Consider the following 13947-nt stretch of genomic DNA (forward strand, 5'->3'; position numbering starts at 1 on the left):
TGCAAGCAATAAATGCTAAGTGAAATAAGTCAGTCAGAGAAAGACAAATACCATATTGTTTCACTGCTCTGCACAATTTAAGAAACAAAACAAATGGACAAATTAAAAAAGGGACAAACCAAAAGCAGACTCGTGACTTTAGAGAACAAACTGGTGGATGCCAGAGGGGAGGTGGATGGGGAATGGGTGAAACAGGTGATGGGAATTAAGAGTACTTTTATCTTGATGAGCACTGAGGAATGTACGGGATGGCCGAATCACTATATTGTACACCTGATACTAACATGACACTGTATGTTAACTATACTGGAATTAAAATTAAAAAGAAAGAAAAAAACAAACAAACAAAAAAGGACAGAAAGAAATTTAAAAGACACTTAAATGAAGTGGCGTAGGCATACCTGTTCATGGACTAGAAGACTCAACATTTCTCCCCAGACTAATACACAGGTACAACTCAATTGCTATCATAATCCCAGGAAGATCTTTTGTGGATATGCACAAGACTATTCTAAAATCTGTATCGACAAGCAAAGGAACCGGTATATAGCTAAAAAAATTTTTTTAAAGAAGAATAAAGCGAGAAGAATCAGTACACTATCTTAGGACATATTATACAGTTACAGTAATCAAGGGTATGTTGTTTTGTCAGAGGAACAGGCACATAATCAATGGAAGGTAACAGAGAACCACGTATGGCCGAATAAGTTTTGACAAATTTTGACAAATTGCCAAGGCAGTTCCATGGAGGAAGGATAGTACTTTTAATAAATCGTTACTGCAAAAATTGAATATCCACAGTAAAAAAGGAAACCATCTCAAACTAAACTTCAAAACTTAGACAAAAATGAATACAGAATGGATGTGGCAATCATTCAGATGGAGAGGAGGATACTCTAGTGGAAGTCATAAGCTATTGGTCTGAAATAAGTGGAATCTTCATGTAGCATTCTGCTACCGTTGGTGTATATGTATGATGCTGCATATAGACAGAGGAGAAGTAATTGGCCTCATCTAGGGTTAAAGAGAACAACTTCCTTTGGGAGTTGTTTCTTTCCATCAGACTCTATACTTCCTCAGGATTATAACTCATTTCACAAGGCCTCAGTTTCCTTTAAAAGTTTCTGGAACAGAGCATGATTTTGTCATGCACACTCAGTGGTGCAAGTTAATGGTTTGGTGTTCTGGATGGTGTCCCCATTTCTGGTTCATCACCCACGACAGGCAAGTAAAGGTGACTATTTAGAGTCCTAGCTGGGCAAAGTGCTCTGGATTCCTCAGGACACAGAGCTTCCTCTCTGCCAGAATCCATGAACCTCCTGATGCTGGCCTTCATTATATGTGGGTTTCTAAATCTGGTGACCAAAGGTAATGGAACCCTACAACATAGGCACAATGGAACTAGGATGTTGTTGACCTTGGGCTTTCAGGTGTCTTGAGGGGAAAAGAGGGTCTGCAGGAAAAGCCTTGGGCCAATAAAGAACCACAAAAATGGTCTCATTATGGCAGCTCAATGTCCCTACTCTCTAAGACTCTGTTGGAGGCACCTATCATGTTAGGGTATCTTTTTTTTTTTTAATCTTCTTGGCCATGATGTATTTTTTTCTATTGTTTTTTTTTAACGTTCACTCATTTTTGAGAGAGCACAAGCAGGGGTGAGGCAAAGAGAGAGAGAGAGAGAGAGGAAGACACAAAATCTAAAGCAGGCTCCAGGCTCTGAGCTGTCAGCACAGAGCCCAACGTGGGGCTCAAACTCACGAACAGTGAGATCATAACCTGAGCCGAAATTGGACGCTTAACCTACTGAGCCACCTAGGCGTCTCATGCTGGGGTATCTTCTGAGACATTTCTCTAAAGGCATGAATTTCCTCAATCTTCTGAGCAGCTCTTGCGAGCTCTCTCTATAACTAACCAGTGTTAACCAGTGAAATAGTAAGCTTCTCATATTAGATCGATATGAATGGGCTTATTCCTGCTTTTTAGTAATGCTACTTTTGAGAATTATCCACTTTTATTGAAAAGCAATACTTGCAATTGATGGAAAGTATCAGGCACTTGATAGGTTTATATGAGTTTAAGTACTCTCTTACCCTAGAGTAATATTTCTGCAATCTTTCTTTCAGAATCCCTCAATCTTACCAATTTCTTGTATATCTTAGCAGATATAGATAGATAGATAGATAGATAGATAGATAGACCGATCTTAGATTTTTTTTTTCTTTTTTAGATCTTAGATTTTTAAAAACCCAGTGTAAATGAACCATGTGGATTCTTCTGCAAGGTACAACTACTATGTCTTAAAAATTTCTTATCAATATAGAAACTTACTTTATTGTTATTAATGGATGCACAAGACTTAAAGAAGGTGGGTGAATTTCTGATTATGAACTATTTGCTGACATTTTGAAAAGTTTTGAAATAGTAAAGAACTAAAAATAAAGTTTTGTTTTGTTGCTCTCCCTCAGATTTCTTGGATACTGTGTGAATAAAAATGTGTAGCCTACTTTTAAATTTTCTATTATAATGTCAGTATTTTCCCATGTATCAAATATTTTCCAACAACTGAATTTTCAATAATTGCACAAAATTTCATTGAATGGATGCTCTGCAAATCATTTATCCAATCTGATAATTGGACATTTACGTCCTTATTTTTGCTAATAAGCATATTTACGTTATATTTACAAATTAGTTCTATATAACCATTCTCAGCCATAAATCAAAAATTTTAAATGAAGGATAATAAAGATGTAATTGTTTCTACTTCATTCAGTATGGAGAAGTCAAACTTCATATATATTTATTGTGTATTTTAATTTGTCTACAAATTGTGTGGTTCTGCCTGTTTTTCCTTTTTATTTGGGGGGGGGGTAGCTTTTATTCCGGTTGATTTATAGATCTTCCCGTATAGGTTCCGTTTTGAAATTTAACTACTTAATGTAGTTGAGTTTATTTTTGTATTTTCAAGTAAGAGAGACATCTGATGGTTTTGTGAAGTAAGTTTTTACTAAGCCAAGTTGTCCATCATGTCAATGGCTATATTTAACTTGGTGCCATCTGATTCTGCATCTGGTTATGTTTTAGGCAGAATTCACACACGGGAAAATGTTTTGGCGAATGGCTTATGTGCCCAAAATGATACAATTGTTATTCATATTCTTTAGTTTTATGATTTTGCGATATTGGTGGTGGAGGTCACAAGTTTTAACAACATAATTCCGGACTGAGGACCTTTGGGGAAAAAAACCAAAACTGCTGTCATTCTAAACAAAAATACATTCAATGAGAGATTATTCCCAATTGCCATCATTGCATCGCTGAAGCCATATTCTTGGAGTTGTCTTTGGTATTTTTATCTGTGACATCTGTATCTATCAGGGAGTCCACTGGCAAATTGTGTCCAGAGCCAACCAATCTCACCACCTCCACTGCTACCACTCTGGTTCAAGTCACTACCATCTCTCACCTCCTATTGCCGTAGCTTCCTCACAGGTATCTGTCCTTCTACACCTGCCTCCTGCAGTCATCTCACAAGATAGCAGATGGCATAATCTACTCCCAAGAGAAGTCAGATTATGTACTTCATCTGCTCAAAACTCTGCAATGGCCCCCTCTTTACTCAGAACAATAACCAAGGTCCCAACAACGGCTCACCTGCTGTCTGTGATCTGTCCCTTATGAACTCTCTCACCTCATCTTCTACTCTTCTAGTCTTTGCTCCCTTCACTAGAGCCCCACTGGCTTCATTGCTCTTCCTCAGACATGCCTGGCTTGCTCAACCCACAGAGTTCTGTCTGTTTCCTCTGCTTAGATGTACTTGACCCAGACTCTGGTGTGGCTAATTCCTTTACCTCCTCCAAGTCATTATTTAATTGTCACCTTCTTTCAAACCCTATGCTAACTTCTGTTTAAACAACTGTCAGGGGGTGTCTGGATGGCTCCGTTGGTTAAGCGTCCGACTTTGGCTCAGGTCATGATCTCACGGTTTGTGGGTTCAAGCCGTGCGTCGGGCTCCGTGCTGACAACTCAGAGCCTGGAGCCTGCTTCTGGCCTCCCCTGCTCACGCTCTGTCTCTGTCTCTCTCTCAAAAATAAATAAAACATAAAAAAAAGAAACTGCTAGTCTGCCCCCATGACACCCCAAATAGATTCTGCTGAAATCTATTCTCTCTTACTTCTGCAAACCACTATCACCTTCTCACATATAAGGTAATGTATTTGTTTTTCATCGTCTGTCTTCCCCTGCTAGAAAGTAAGCTCTATGTGATTTTTTGTCTGCTTAGTTCACAAATGTACTATACGGACCTAGAATAAAATCTGTATCATAGTTAGGGGCTCACACTTTCTTGAATGAGGGGCATTCAAGAATGGATATCCTAGAGGAAAAGAAAAATTGAGAAACAATCTTTGTAGAAACAAGGAATGAAGAAGTGATGTCAAAGTTTGTCTCGGAAGAAAAAAGTGGAATGTCTACACTTAAAACTTACAGAAAATTCTAACATGAGCAAAGCAAATCGGAGCCAGTAAAAAAAATAAGAGAATGAATCATCGGAGAAGAGGAATAAACTTCTTGGCCCAGGGGAGGCAACAGGAGACAAATTACTGTTATCTCTATATATGTAAACCCATGAAAGGTGCTTTTCATACATAATCAAATTAAATCCAGAAAAGGTTGTTTTGAGAACGGCTTCCCTTTTTTAATACATACCGGGCTTTCTCCAACATAGAATCTTTGCTCTAGCTGCTTCCTCTGCCTAGGATACACTAACCTTTATACATTGCAGGCAATTTGCTGAGAAATACGGTCATATTTACTTGCCTGAAAAATGATCGTAAAATGGAGCAGGCTAGCTTCACTTTATATTCAGATCCTCATCCCTCAAATTATCACATTGCTTAGAAATCCTACCATATTTCTTTTGTGAGCTCATCCTTCCTCTTTCCCAGACAGCTCTTTTGTACTGACCTTTCTTTCTCTTTAATTCTCCTGCTCTATTTCTCTACATGACTCTCCCTCCCAGCTTATGACTTTATCCCACACTTCAAGATTTAAAAAATTCAAATAGTCACATGAAAAGATGCTCAACATCACCAGTCATCAGGAAAATGCAAATCAAAACCACAATGAGGTATCACCTTACACCTGTCGGAATGGCTAAAATAAAAAGACAAGAAGTAAGAATGTTGGTGAGGATGTGAGAAAAAGAACCCTTGTGCACGCCTGGTGGGGAATGCAAATTGGCACAGACACTGTGGAAAACAATATGGATTTCCTCAAAAAAATTAAAAATTAAAACTAGACTGCCATGGGGTGCCTGGGTGGCTCACTTGGTTGGGCGTCCCACTCTTGATTTCAGCTCAGATCATGATCCCAGGGTAATAGGGTCAAGTCCTGTGTTGGGCTCCACGTTGAGTGTGCAGTCTGCTTAAGATTCTCTCTCCCTCTGCCCCACTCTTTGCGCTCTCTCTCTCTCTCTCTCTAAAATAAAATTTAAAAAAATAGAAACACCATATGATCTAATAATTCTACTACTGGACATTTACCCAAAGAAAATGAAAACACTAATTTGAAATATATGTGCATTCCTATGTTTATTGCAACATTATTTCCAATAGTCAAGATAGGGAAGCAACCCAAGTATCCATCAATAGACAAATGGATAAGGATAAGACAAAATATTATGCAGCCCTAAAAACGTATAAGATTGTGCCATTTACAGCCAATATAGGTGGACTGAGAGAGTATTTTGCTAAGTGAAGTAAGTCACACTGAGAAAGACAAGTACTATATTACTCCACTCATATGTGAAATCTAAAAAACCGATTAAACAAATAAAATAAAAAAATTAAACATTCAAATAGAACTTTTTCTTTTTACCACGGTCAACATTCCTACCAGTATGTCTTTGCACCCATCTTCTCTTTCCCTCTTGACATAGCTGAGGACGTGTGCCTTCTCTGCCTCAATCTGTCGAATGTGATTTTGATCCTTGCCAACCATGAAGAACTATGCCTTTCTTTTGTCTCATTTCCCTATTCTGCATTAATCTCTCCCTTTCTACTGGTTTCTTCTTAAGCGTCTTCAAACATGCTCTGTCATTTCCCTGAAAAATGCTCCCTTGGTTCCGTATTGTCCTCCAAGAACCTCTCCATTTCTCCGCTCTTCCTCACATGGAACTTAAGAGTTTTGTCTCCAGGTTCTACTTCGACTTCTCTCATTCACCTTTCACCAACTTCACTTTTCTTTCTTTTTTTTTTCCTTCTCACTCTGAAACCACTCCTCTCATGGGTATCAGTGACAATCATGTTAAACACAATGGACACTTCTGCCCATATCTTACTCAACTTCTCCTCAATATTTGCCTACAAATGTCCACTCACTGTTTTAAGAAACACTTTCCTCTCTTGCATAACCTAGTTACACTGATACAACTTTATTTGTATCCTTTTGGCATTTACCATTTTTCATGCATACTAGCCTGATCTGCACCTTGCCGTTCTCCCCAAAGCATGGTTGATTGTGTACGAAATGCCCCTGTACAGAGCAATCCAGAAAGGACAGAAAATTATGAGCTCACTCTGGGATCATCTATCAAATATTGGCTGGCCAGGTGGCAGATAAATACTCCAGCTCCTCTCATTCTCAAGGAGAATTCTGAGGCACTGGCTGCCACAGTTTCCCACAGGATTATGCTCTAGTCAAACACACTGGTAACTAACTCTATAACTCACCTCTTCTTGGCTTTCTTACTTTCCTAACTACCGTATTTCCAAACTGATTCCAGATGGAGGAGAATGCCTCTCGGTTCACTTGTTAGACTCAAATTTCCCCCCAAGGTCTGCTTTTGGAGAAACGAATCTAATTCTCTAGTGTCTCATTCTCTTGTTTTGTTCCAACTTACCTGGTTGTTCCTTCTGGGTCTTTTTCTCCTATTTGAGCTCTTAATATTGACACTCACCAGAATTTAATCTTGGTCCCCTTTTTATCTCACGTTATTCCAGCTCACTATACTTTATCCATTACTGTAGTCTGAAATATCCATAAGCAACGATTCCAAAATTTACACCTAGAGTCAGAACTTGCCTACTGAGATCCTACAGGTGTTTCCACCGCCTTTTTTGACATTCTAGGTGTATGTTACATGCCCTGAAGTGAATACTTGAGCCTGCCTTTTCTCTTCCTTCCAAAGCTTGTTGTTTCCTCAGTTTACCATTCTGCGAATGGCAAGTACCACTAACCTCCCCTATCTCAACAGAAATGCAGGAATGCACTTTGATTTCTCCATCTTCCTCTGATCTCATATCCAAACAACCCATGTCTTAAATCGACCCTCTTTTTCCCACAGTTCTTGAAGCCCCAATTCCAGTCACCATTATATCATACCTAGCCAAAGCTTCTAACACACCTTCCTGATTCTGTTCTTTCTTTTCCCTAATCTAATTTCCACATAAAATCCAAACTAATCATCTAAAGCATAAAATAAATTAGTTCACACTGTGTCTTGAAACCAAAATGCTTAACAATGGTGTAACATGACTGGGTGATGGCATTGGCCACTTGAAGTTCACTTCATCTTAGGCTCCTTGTCACGTTACACTTCAGACTCATCAGCCTCCTCCAAACACATGATGCAGTTTCTCAGCAGTGGGACTGAGCATTTGCTGATCCTTTCTCTGCTTTCTGTGTACTTGGCTGGCTCCTTCCATCCTTCTTGCCTTGGCTTAAATATTAGCTGTACATAGGTCTCCCTCTCTACCTCTCTTTCTTCCTCCTCTTCCTCCTCCTCTTTCCTTCTTCTGCTTTCCTTCTTTCTCTCTCTCCCCACCCAGCCCCCATTTCCTTGATGGCATATGACACAATATTTAACATACAGTTTCATTTTTGGTCTCCCAATGGCTTGTAGCATTTATCATATTGCTCTAGATGGGTAATGGTTGTCAAGTTTTTCAATTAATGCTTATCATATTGGTGCTAGAGTTAAAACTTATCCTACTCATTTATTCCCTGCAGCTGGCTGGGAAGTCAAAAGATGTTGGAAGAATAACATCGGGCACTGCAGAAAACGATGTTTTCATGTTGAAAGGTACAAGCTGCTTTGTATGAACAAGCTAACGTGCTGCATTCCCATAAAAGAAGACGACGGATACACTAAAACGCCACCACGTCCTGTACCCTTTGAAGAACGGATAACTGTTAATACGAATGACTGGGATTTATTTTCTAATTCCCCCATATCTTGGTTTGATGATGAGGTAACAGTTAACCCAACTATACCTGGAAACCTAAGAGAAAATTCTTCCACAGCTCCGGCACATTCTCTTGAGACCACTGAAGGTACAACTAATTAACATTTCTTCTGGGTATGGGACACTAGAGATATGCACTGGGAATAATATGCAGGGACCCAATCTTGCTGATGTTATTTCACCAGGGACAATTCTATTGGGGACTGGATGGCATGCAGACGGACAGAATGCTACTGCCAAGACAAGTACCAAGAGTTACCCTACCGTTGGAAATGTGTAAAGGGAAGTGCATAGAAGACACAGGGGTTCTCTTTATTGGGCTGAAATTCCTTATCTGTCTTCCTCTGATGTATTAAAATATATTGGTCTCAGTGAACATTTTGTGTGTCTGTGTATTTTTCCATACCAAAAAAAAAAAAAAAAAAAAAAAAGACCACAGTTTGGAGCTGCCTTTATGGTTGAGACAAGGATTTTGATTTTAGTAATTCCTGAACCACTCCTATCATATACGGAGGAACCTGTGAAGGCACATAAAAAGTTCCAGACAAGTCCTCCCTTTCCCATATTCCCCCCATCCCCACTTTATTGCAAGTTATGAATTTAAGTCCTTATCTGTATCATAAGGTCAAACTTTGTTTAAGGCTTCAACCAGAAACTAACCCAGTTATAGTCAGAAACCACCTCATTCTGCACAAATACTGTGTTAACTAGACAGCGATGAAACTGTGACTTGCCTTGAGAGCAGCATATGAAATTAAAAGCTGCATCACAAATTCGACTCACCTTTCCGATGTTCTTTCCAGTCAAAAGTCCAACTTCCCACAATGGTGACCTCACAGCATGCCTCTCCAGATCTTTATCTTGTCCGTGAATGCCTGTTGTGTGTAGGGTTTCTATGCTTTGTGTGCCTGTATGCATGTTGAGTGATGGTTTGTATGGTGACTGATGAGTCAGCAAGTTTACTCTTTGATATCACAAAGAAGCAATTATTAACTCTAAACTTGATTGATTATTAATGTGTTGGGCTAAGTCTGGGATGCTACTGGGGCGCCTGGGTGGCTCAGTTGGTTGAGCAGCCGACTTCGGCTCAGGTCACGATCTCACAGTCCATGAGTTCGAGCTCCACATCGGGCTCTGTGCTGGCAGCTCGGAGCCTGGAGCCTGTTTCGGATTCTGTGTCTCCCTCTCTCTGACCCTCGCCAGTTCGTGCTCTGTCTCTCTCTGTCTCAAAAATAAATAAACGTTAAAAAAAAAAAATTTAAATCTGGGATGCTACTGAAAGCCACAGTCTCGGGTGCCTCAATGTCTCAGAATCAAGAAGGTTTTTTCCTCTAATTCTTTTGTCTAAGTCAAGTTTTGTCTAAGTCAAGTTGCCAGTGACTGTGACTGCAGTTTGGATATTGGCCATCAGATCACTGACCTTTCAATAGACCTCTATTCCAGGAGATCTTAGACACCCTGTTAGGCTGACAAGCCATCCTAGCTTGTCTAGGACTGAGGGTTGTCCCAGAACTTGAGAGTTAGAGTGCTAACATCAAGAAAGTCTTTAGCAAACTAGAACAAATTGATCACCTTCTCTCTAAATTGCTCTTCTCTATTTCTTTGCATAGTGGACACTTCATCACACGGGTCCTGTGTGGACTCTTCCCAGAGGCATCTTTTCACTATGAAGGCCTCCCTAAACCACCAGTCTGCCTCAGCCTAGACTACTTTTTTTTTTTCATATCTTTGCTTCAAATGTCAACTCCTTAGAAACAATCCTTGGCCATGAGACCACTCCTCACTACTCTATATTATTTTCTTCTTCTTATGCTCTTTGAAATTATTTTGTATATTTAAACAAATTGTTTTTATTTTTCTATTTTATTTATTTATTTTTGAGAGAGAGAGAGAGAGAGAGAGAGAGAGAGCAGGGGAGGGGCATAGAGAGAATCTGAATTCAGAATCTGAAGCAGGCTCCAGGCTCCAAGCTGTCAGCATGGAGCCCGATGCGGGACTCGAACCCACGGACCGTGAGATCATGACCTGAACTGAAGTCAGATGCTTAACTGACCGAGCCACCCAGGCACCCCTATTTTGTATATTTCTTCAGTCTCCTACTGAATTATTGAGTTATTTACTAATTTATGGCCCGTCATCAACACCATAGTGTCCATATAGTCCTAACACCTTGATCTTGTTCGTGGCTATGTCCTGACCTACTAGACCAGTGCCTTGCACATGGTGGATGCTCAATAAAACCTTGAGAACACGTGGTTCATGCAGTCATCTCAATAAATATGAGAAGGTCACACAATATAAATCAGTAGTCTTCAAAGTGGGATACCAGCTACAAAAAGGATTTCCAAGGTGTGCACATTGAGAATTTAAGGAAATAGATTTTTAGACCCTTGATTTCTGAATGTCTTATCATGATCAGAGAATTCTTAACAGGCTTTTCTTTTCTGCCTCCACTTTCTCAATTTCTCTTCTCCCACTCTGAAAAGAAAACTTAATCTCTCACCCATCCTTTATCTGACAATCATGGATTGCCCAGAGTGGACAAATCTCCAAGTGTCAAATCAGTGGATAATTGAAATCTTTGTGCTAGTGTTCACAAGATGAGTAATCATAGACTTTGGGTAACAGATCTTTTGGAAATCCAAGTGACTCAAATTTTGTTTATCAAAGCAATGATAGCAGGAAGAATCAAGCTAATGGTGGATAGAGCTTTGAAATTAAGCTTTTTTGAAGCTTAATAATAGCTTACTAAAGAATTTTTGGCATATAACTTGTAAGGAGTTAAAAAAAGCTGTGTGATCTACTATCTGTGCATTATCTATCTATCTATCTATCTATCTATCTATCTATCTATCTATCATCTGTCTATCATCTACCTGATGCCTAATCTTCCAACTTTTACATCTACCTATTGATACAAATAAGGTCTTTCAGTGTTTACATTTTTCAAAATAAAAACTGGGGAAAAAAGTTGATGCTGACTTTCACCTCATTCCAGTAAAAAGTAGTATTTATCTAAACTAGTAGAAAGAGGGGATGGGATTCCTGGGTGGCTCAGTCGGTTAAGCGGCGACTTCGGCTCAGGTCATGATCTCATAGTCCATGAGTTTGAGCCCCACATCGGGCTCTGTGCTGACAGCTCAGAGCCTGGAGCCTGCTTCGGATTCTGTGTCTCCCTCTCTCTCTGCCTTTCCCCTGCTAATACTCTGTCTCTCTCTGTCTCAAAAATAAGTAAAAACAAAACAAAACAAAAACAAAAACATTAAAAAAAATTTTTTTTTAAAAGAAAGAGGGGCGCCTGGGTGGCTCAGTTGGTTGGGCGGCCGACTTGGGCTCAAGTCATGATCTCGCAGTTTGTGAGTTCGAGCCCCATGTCAGCTCTGTGCTGACAGCTCAGAGCCTGGAGCCTACTTCAGATTCTGTGTCTCCCTCTCTCTCTCTACTCCCCTGCTCATGCTCTGTGTCTCTCTGTCTCTCAATAATAAATAAACGTTAAAAAAATTAAAAAATAAAATTAGTAGAAAGAAAGCACAATCTATTTACTAACAAGATGCATTTACAGTAAAACAAAAAAGTTATTTTTGGTTGATAATTATTTGTCATGTTTGACAATACATTTATGCATCTTTAATCAATTTTGTTCCAAATATTGCAATGATGGCTCCATCTTGAATATGTTGTTAAACATTTAGAGCTTTATGTTCATGGAGATTTTACAATAAATCACAATATATATCCATCTTTTGTTACAGGCAAATATGATAGAACGATCAATAATAGACTTTTAAACATAAAAATATATTACATTAAGATTTAATTTTGTGGGGACGGTGGAATAAACACTTAAACTGGTGGAATAAAAATTTAAAGAGAAAAAAACGATGTAATGTTTCTAATTGCTTTTCTAAAAAGCTTTTCATATTTATTAAATGAATAATTGCCATTATTATCTATTCAGATTGAATTGAAAAACTAAATTGTAATTTTTACATGTCAATTTTTATAATACACCAGTAATCATATCTTTTTATTATATACATTTATGATGAAATACTTTATTTTTCCATTTTAAATAGTGTTAGGAAAACCACACCCTCAAAATTCAAAAAAGTTTGAAGATCACTCCTAAAACGTGATATAAGGCTTCAAATGTTACCTGACACAGACCACACCAATCATTCCGTTTTTCCACAATTCCTAGATATTACATTTTCATGAATATATGCTTTCTCCATCATTCAGCATGATAATCTTCATATTCTTTTTATCTTTGTCCTTAAGGATCCCCCGTAGCTCAATAACCCATCACTTCACTACATGGGAACTGACCACCAAATTGCTGCTACCTTCATATATAAACATAGTATTTGCATTTGGTTTCTTTTTGTAGTTCCTAGCTCCAGTCTGAAATTCCCCATCTCTTGGAGCGCCTGGGTGGCTCAGTCGGTTAAGTGCCCAACTTGGGCTCAGGTCATGATCTTACCATTCATGGGTTCGAGCCCTGCATCAGGCTCTGTGCTGACAGCTCAGAGCCTGGTGCCTGCTTTGGATTCTGTGTCTCCCTCTCTCTCTGCCCCACCCCTGCTCACACTCCATCTCTCTCTCTCTGTGTCAAAAATAAATAAACATTAAAAAAATTTTTTTTAATGAAATTCCCCATCTCTTGAGCTATACTGCCCATGTTACATATATGATTTGATATGTTAGACATATATTTCCTCCATTCTCTGGGTTTCTTTTTCATTTTATTGATCGTGTCTTTTACAATATAACAGTTTTTAATTTTGATGAAGTTCCATTTATCTTTTTTGCTCTTGGTGTCATGTCTAAGAAATTATTGCCTAACTTAAGGTCATGAGGATTTACACCTGTGTTTTCTTCTAAAGGTTTTATGGTTTTAGCTCCTACATTTACCTAATTGATCCATTTTAATTTACTTTTTTGTAGGATGTCTATTAGGTCCATTCAGTCTAAAGCATGGTTCAATTCCAAATTTTTTAAACTGATTTTCTCTCTCAATGACCTATCCATTGCTGAAAATGGGGTACTGAAGTGCCCTGTTGTCATAATCTTGTCTATTTCTCCCTTCTGACATGTTAATATTTGCTTAATACATTTAGGTCCTCCAACGTTGGTTGTATATATATTTATAATTATTATATCTTCTTGATGTACTGACACCTTTACCATTATATAATGACCTTCTATGTCTCTTACTACCAGTTTTGGCCAACAGCCTATGCCCCCATTTTCTTTTGGTTTCCGCTTGCATGAAATGTCTTCCATCCCCTCACTTTGAGCATACATGTGTTCTTAAAGCTGAAGTGGGTCTCTGGGAGGCAGCATACAGTTGGGTCTGGTTTTTTATAAACCTCTAGCTATTTTGTGCCTTTTGATTGGGTAATTAAAACCATTTATCTTTAGAGTGATCATTGATACGCAAGAACTTACTACTGCCATCTTATTGATTGCTTTCTGGTTGTCTTGTATTTCCATTGCTCCTTTTTTCCCCTCTGTTTCTAACTACTTTTGTAAGTTGCTGATTTGCCCTGGTGGTGTGGTATGTTCTCCCCCTTCTCCCTCCTTTTTTTTATCCTTTATGAACCTACTTTAGATGTTTGCTTGGTGGTTTTCTTGAGGCTTCCATAAAACCTCTCATAGATAAAACAGTCCATTTTATGATGGTAGGAACTTAATCTGC

At 38.7% G+C, this 13947-nt stretch overlaps 1 protein-coding gene across 1 annotated transcript; it reads left to right on the top strand.

The window, feature by feature from the left end:
* The first annotated feature begins 1310 nt into the window (after positions 1–1310).
* On the top strand, positions 1311–8392 carry DEFB125 (defensin beta 125). Its single transcript, XM_019458886.2, has 2 exons — positions 1311–1368; positions 8011–8392. The coding sequence occupies exons 1-2, from the start codon at positions 1311–1313 to the stop codon at positions 8346–8348; spliced, it is 396 nt and encodes a 131-aa protein (XP_019314431.2). The 3' UTR covers positions 8349–8392.
* Positions 8393–13947: the final 5555 nt, after the last annotated feature.

The sequence above is a fragment of the Panthera pardus genome, unplaced genomic scaffold, assembly GCF_024362965.1.
Source record: "Panthera pardus isolate Hobbes unplaced genomic scaffold, ASM2436296v1 HiC_scaffold_25, whole genome shotgun sequence".
Classification (NCBI taxonomy): Eukaryota; Metazoa; Chordata; class Mammalia; order Carnivora; family Felidae; genus Panthera; species Panthera pardus.

What these genes read in the sequence shown, in the direction of transcription:
- DEFB125 (XM_019458886.2), top strand. Translation starts at nt 1,311, where the DNA reads ATGAACCTCCTGATGCTGGCCTTCATTATATGTGGGTTTCTAAATCTG. An exon ending in TCTAAATCTGGTGACCAAAG is followed by an intron (nt 1,369 to 8,010) that starts GTAATGGAACCC and finishes TATTCCCTGCAG; the next exon opens with CTGGCTGGGAAGTCAAAAGA.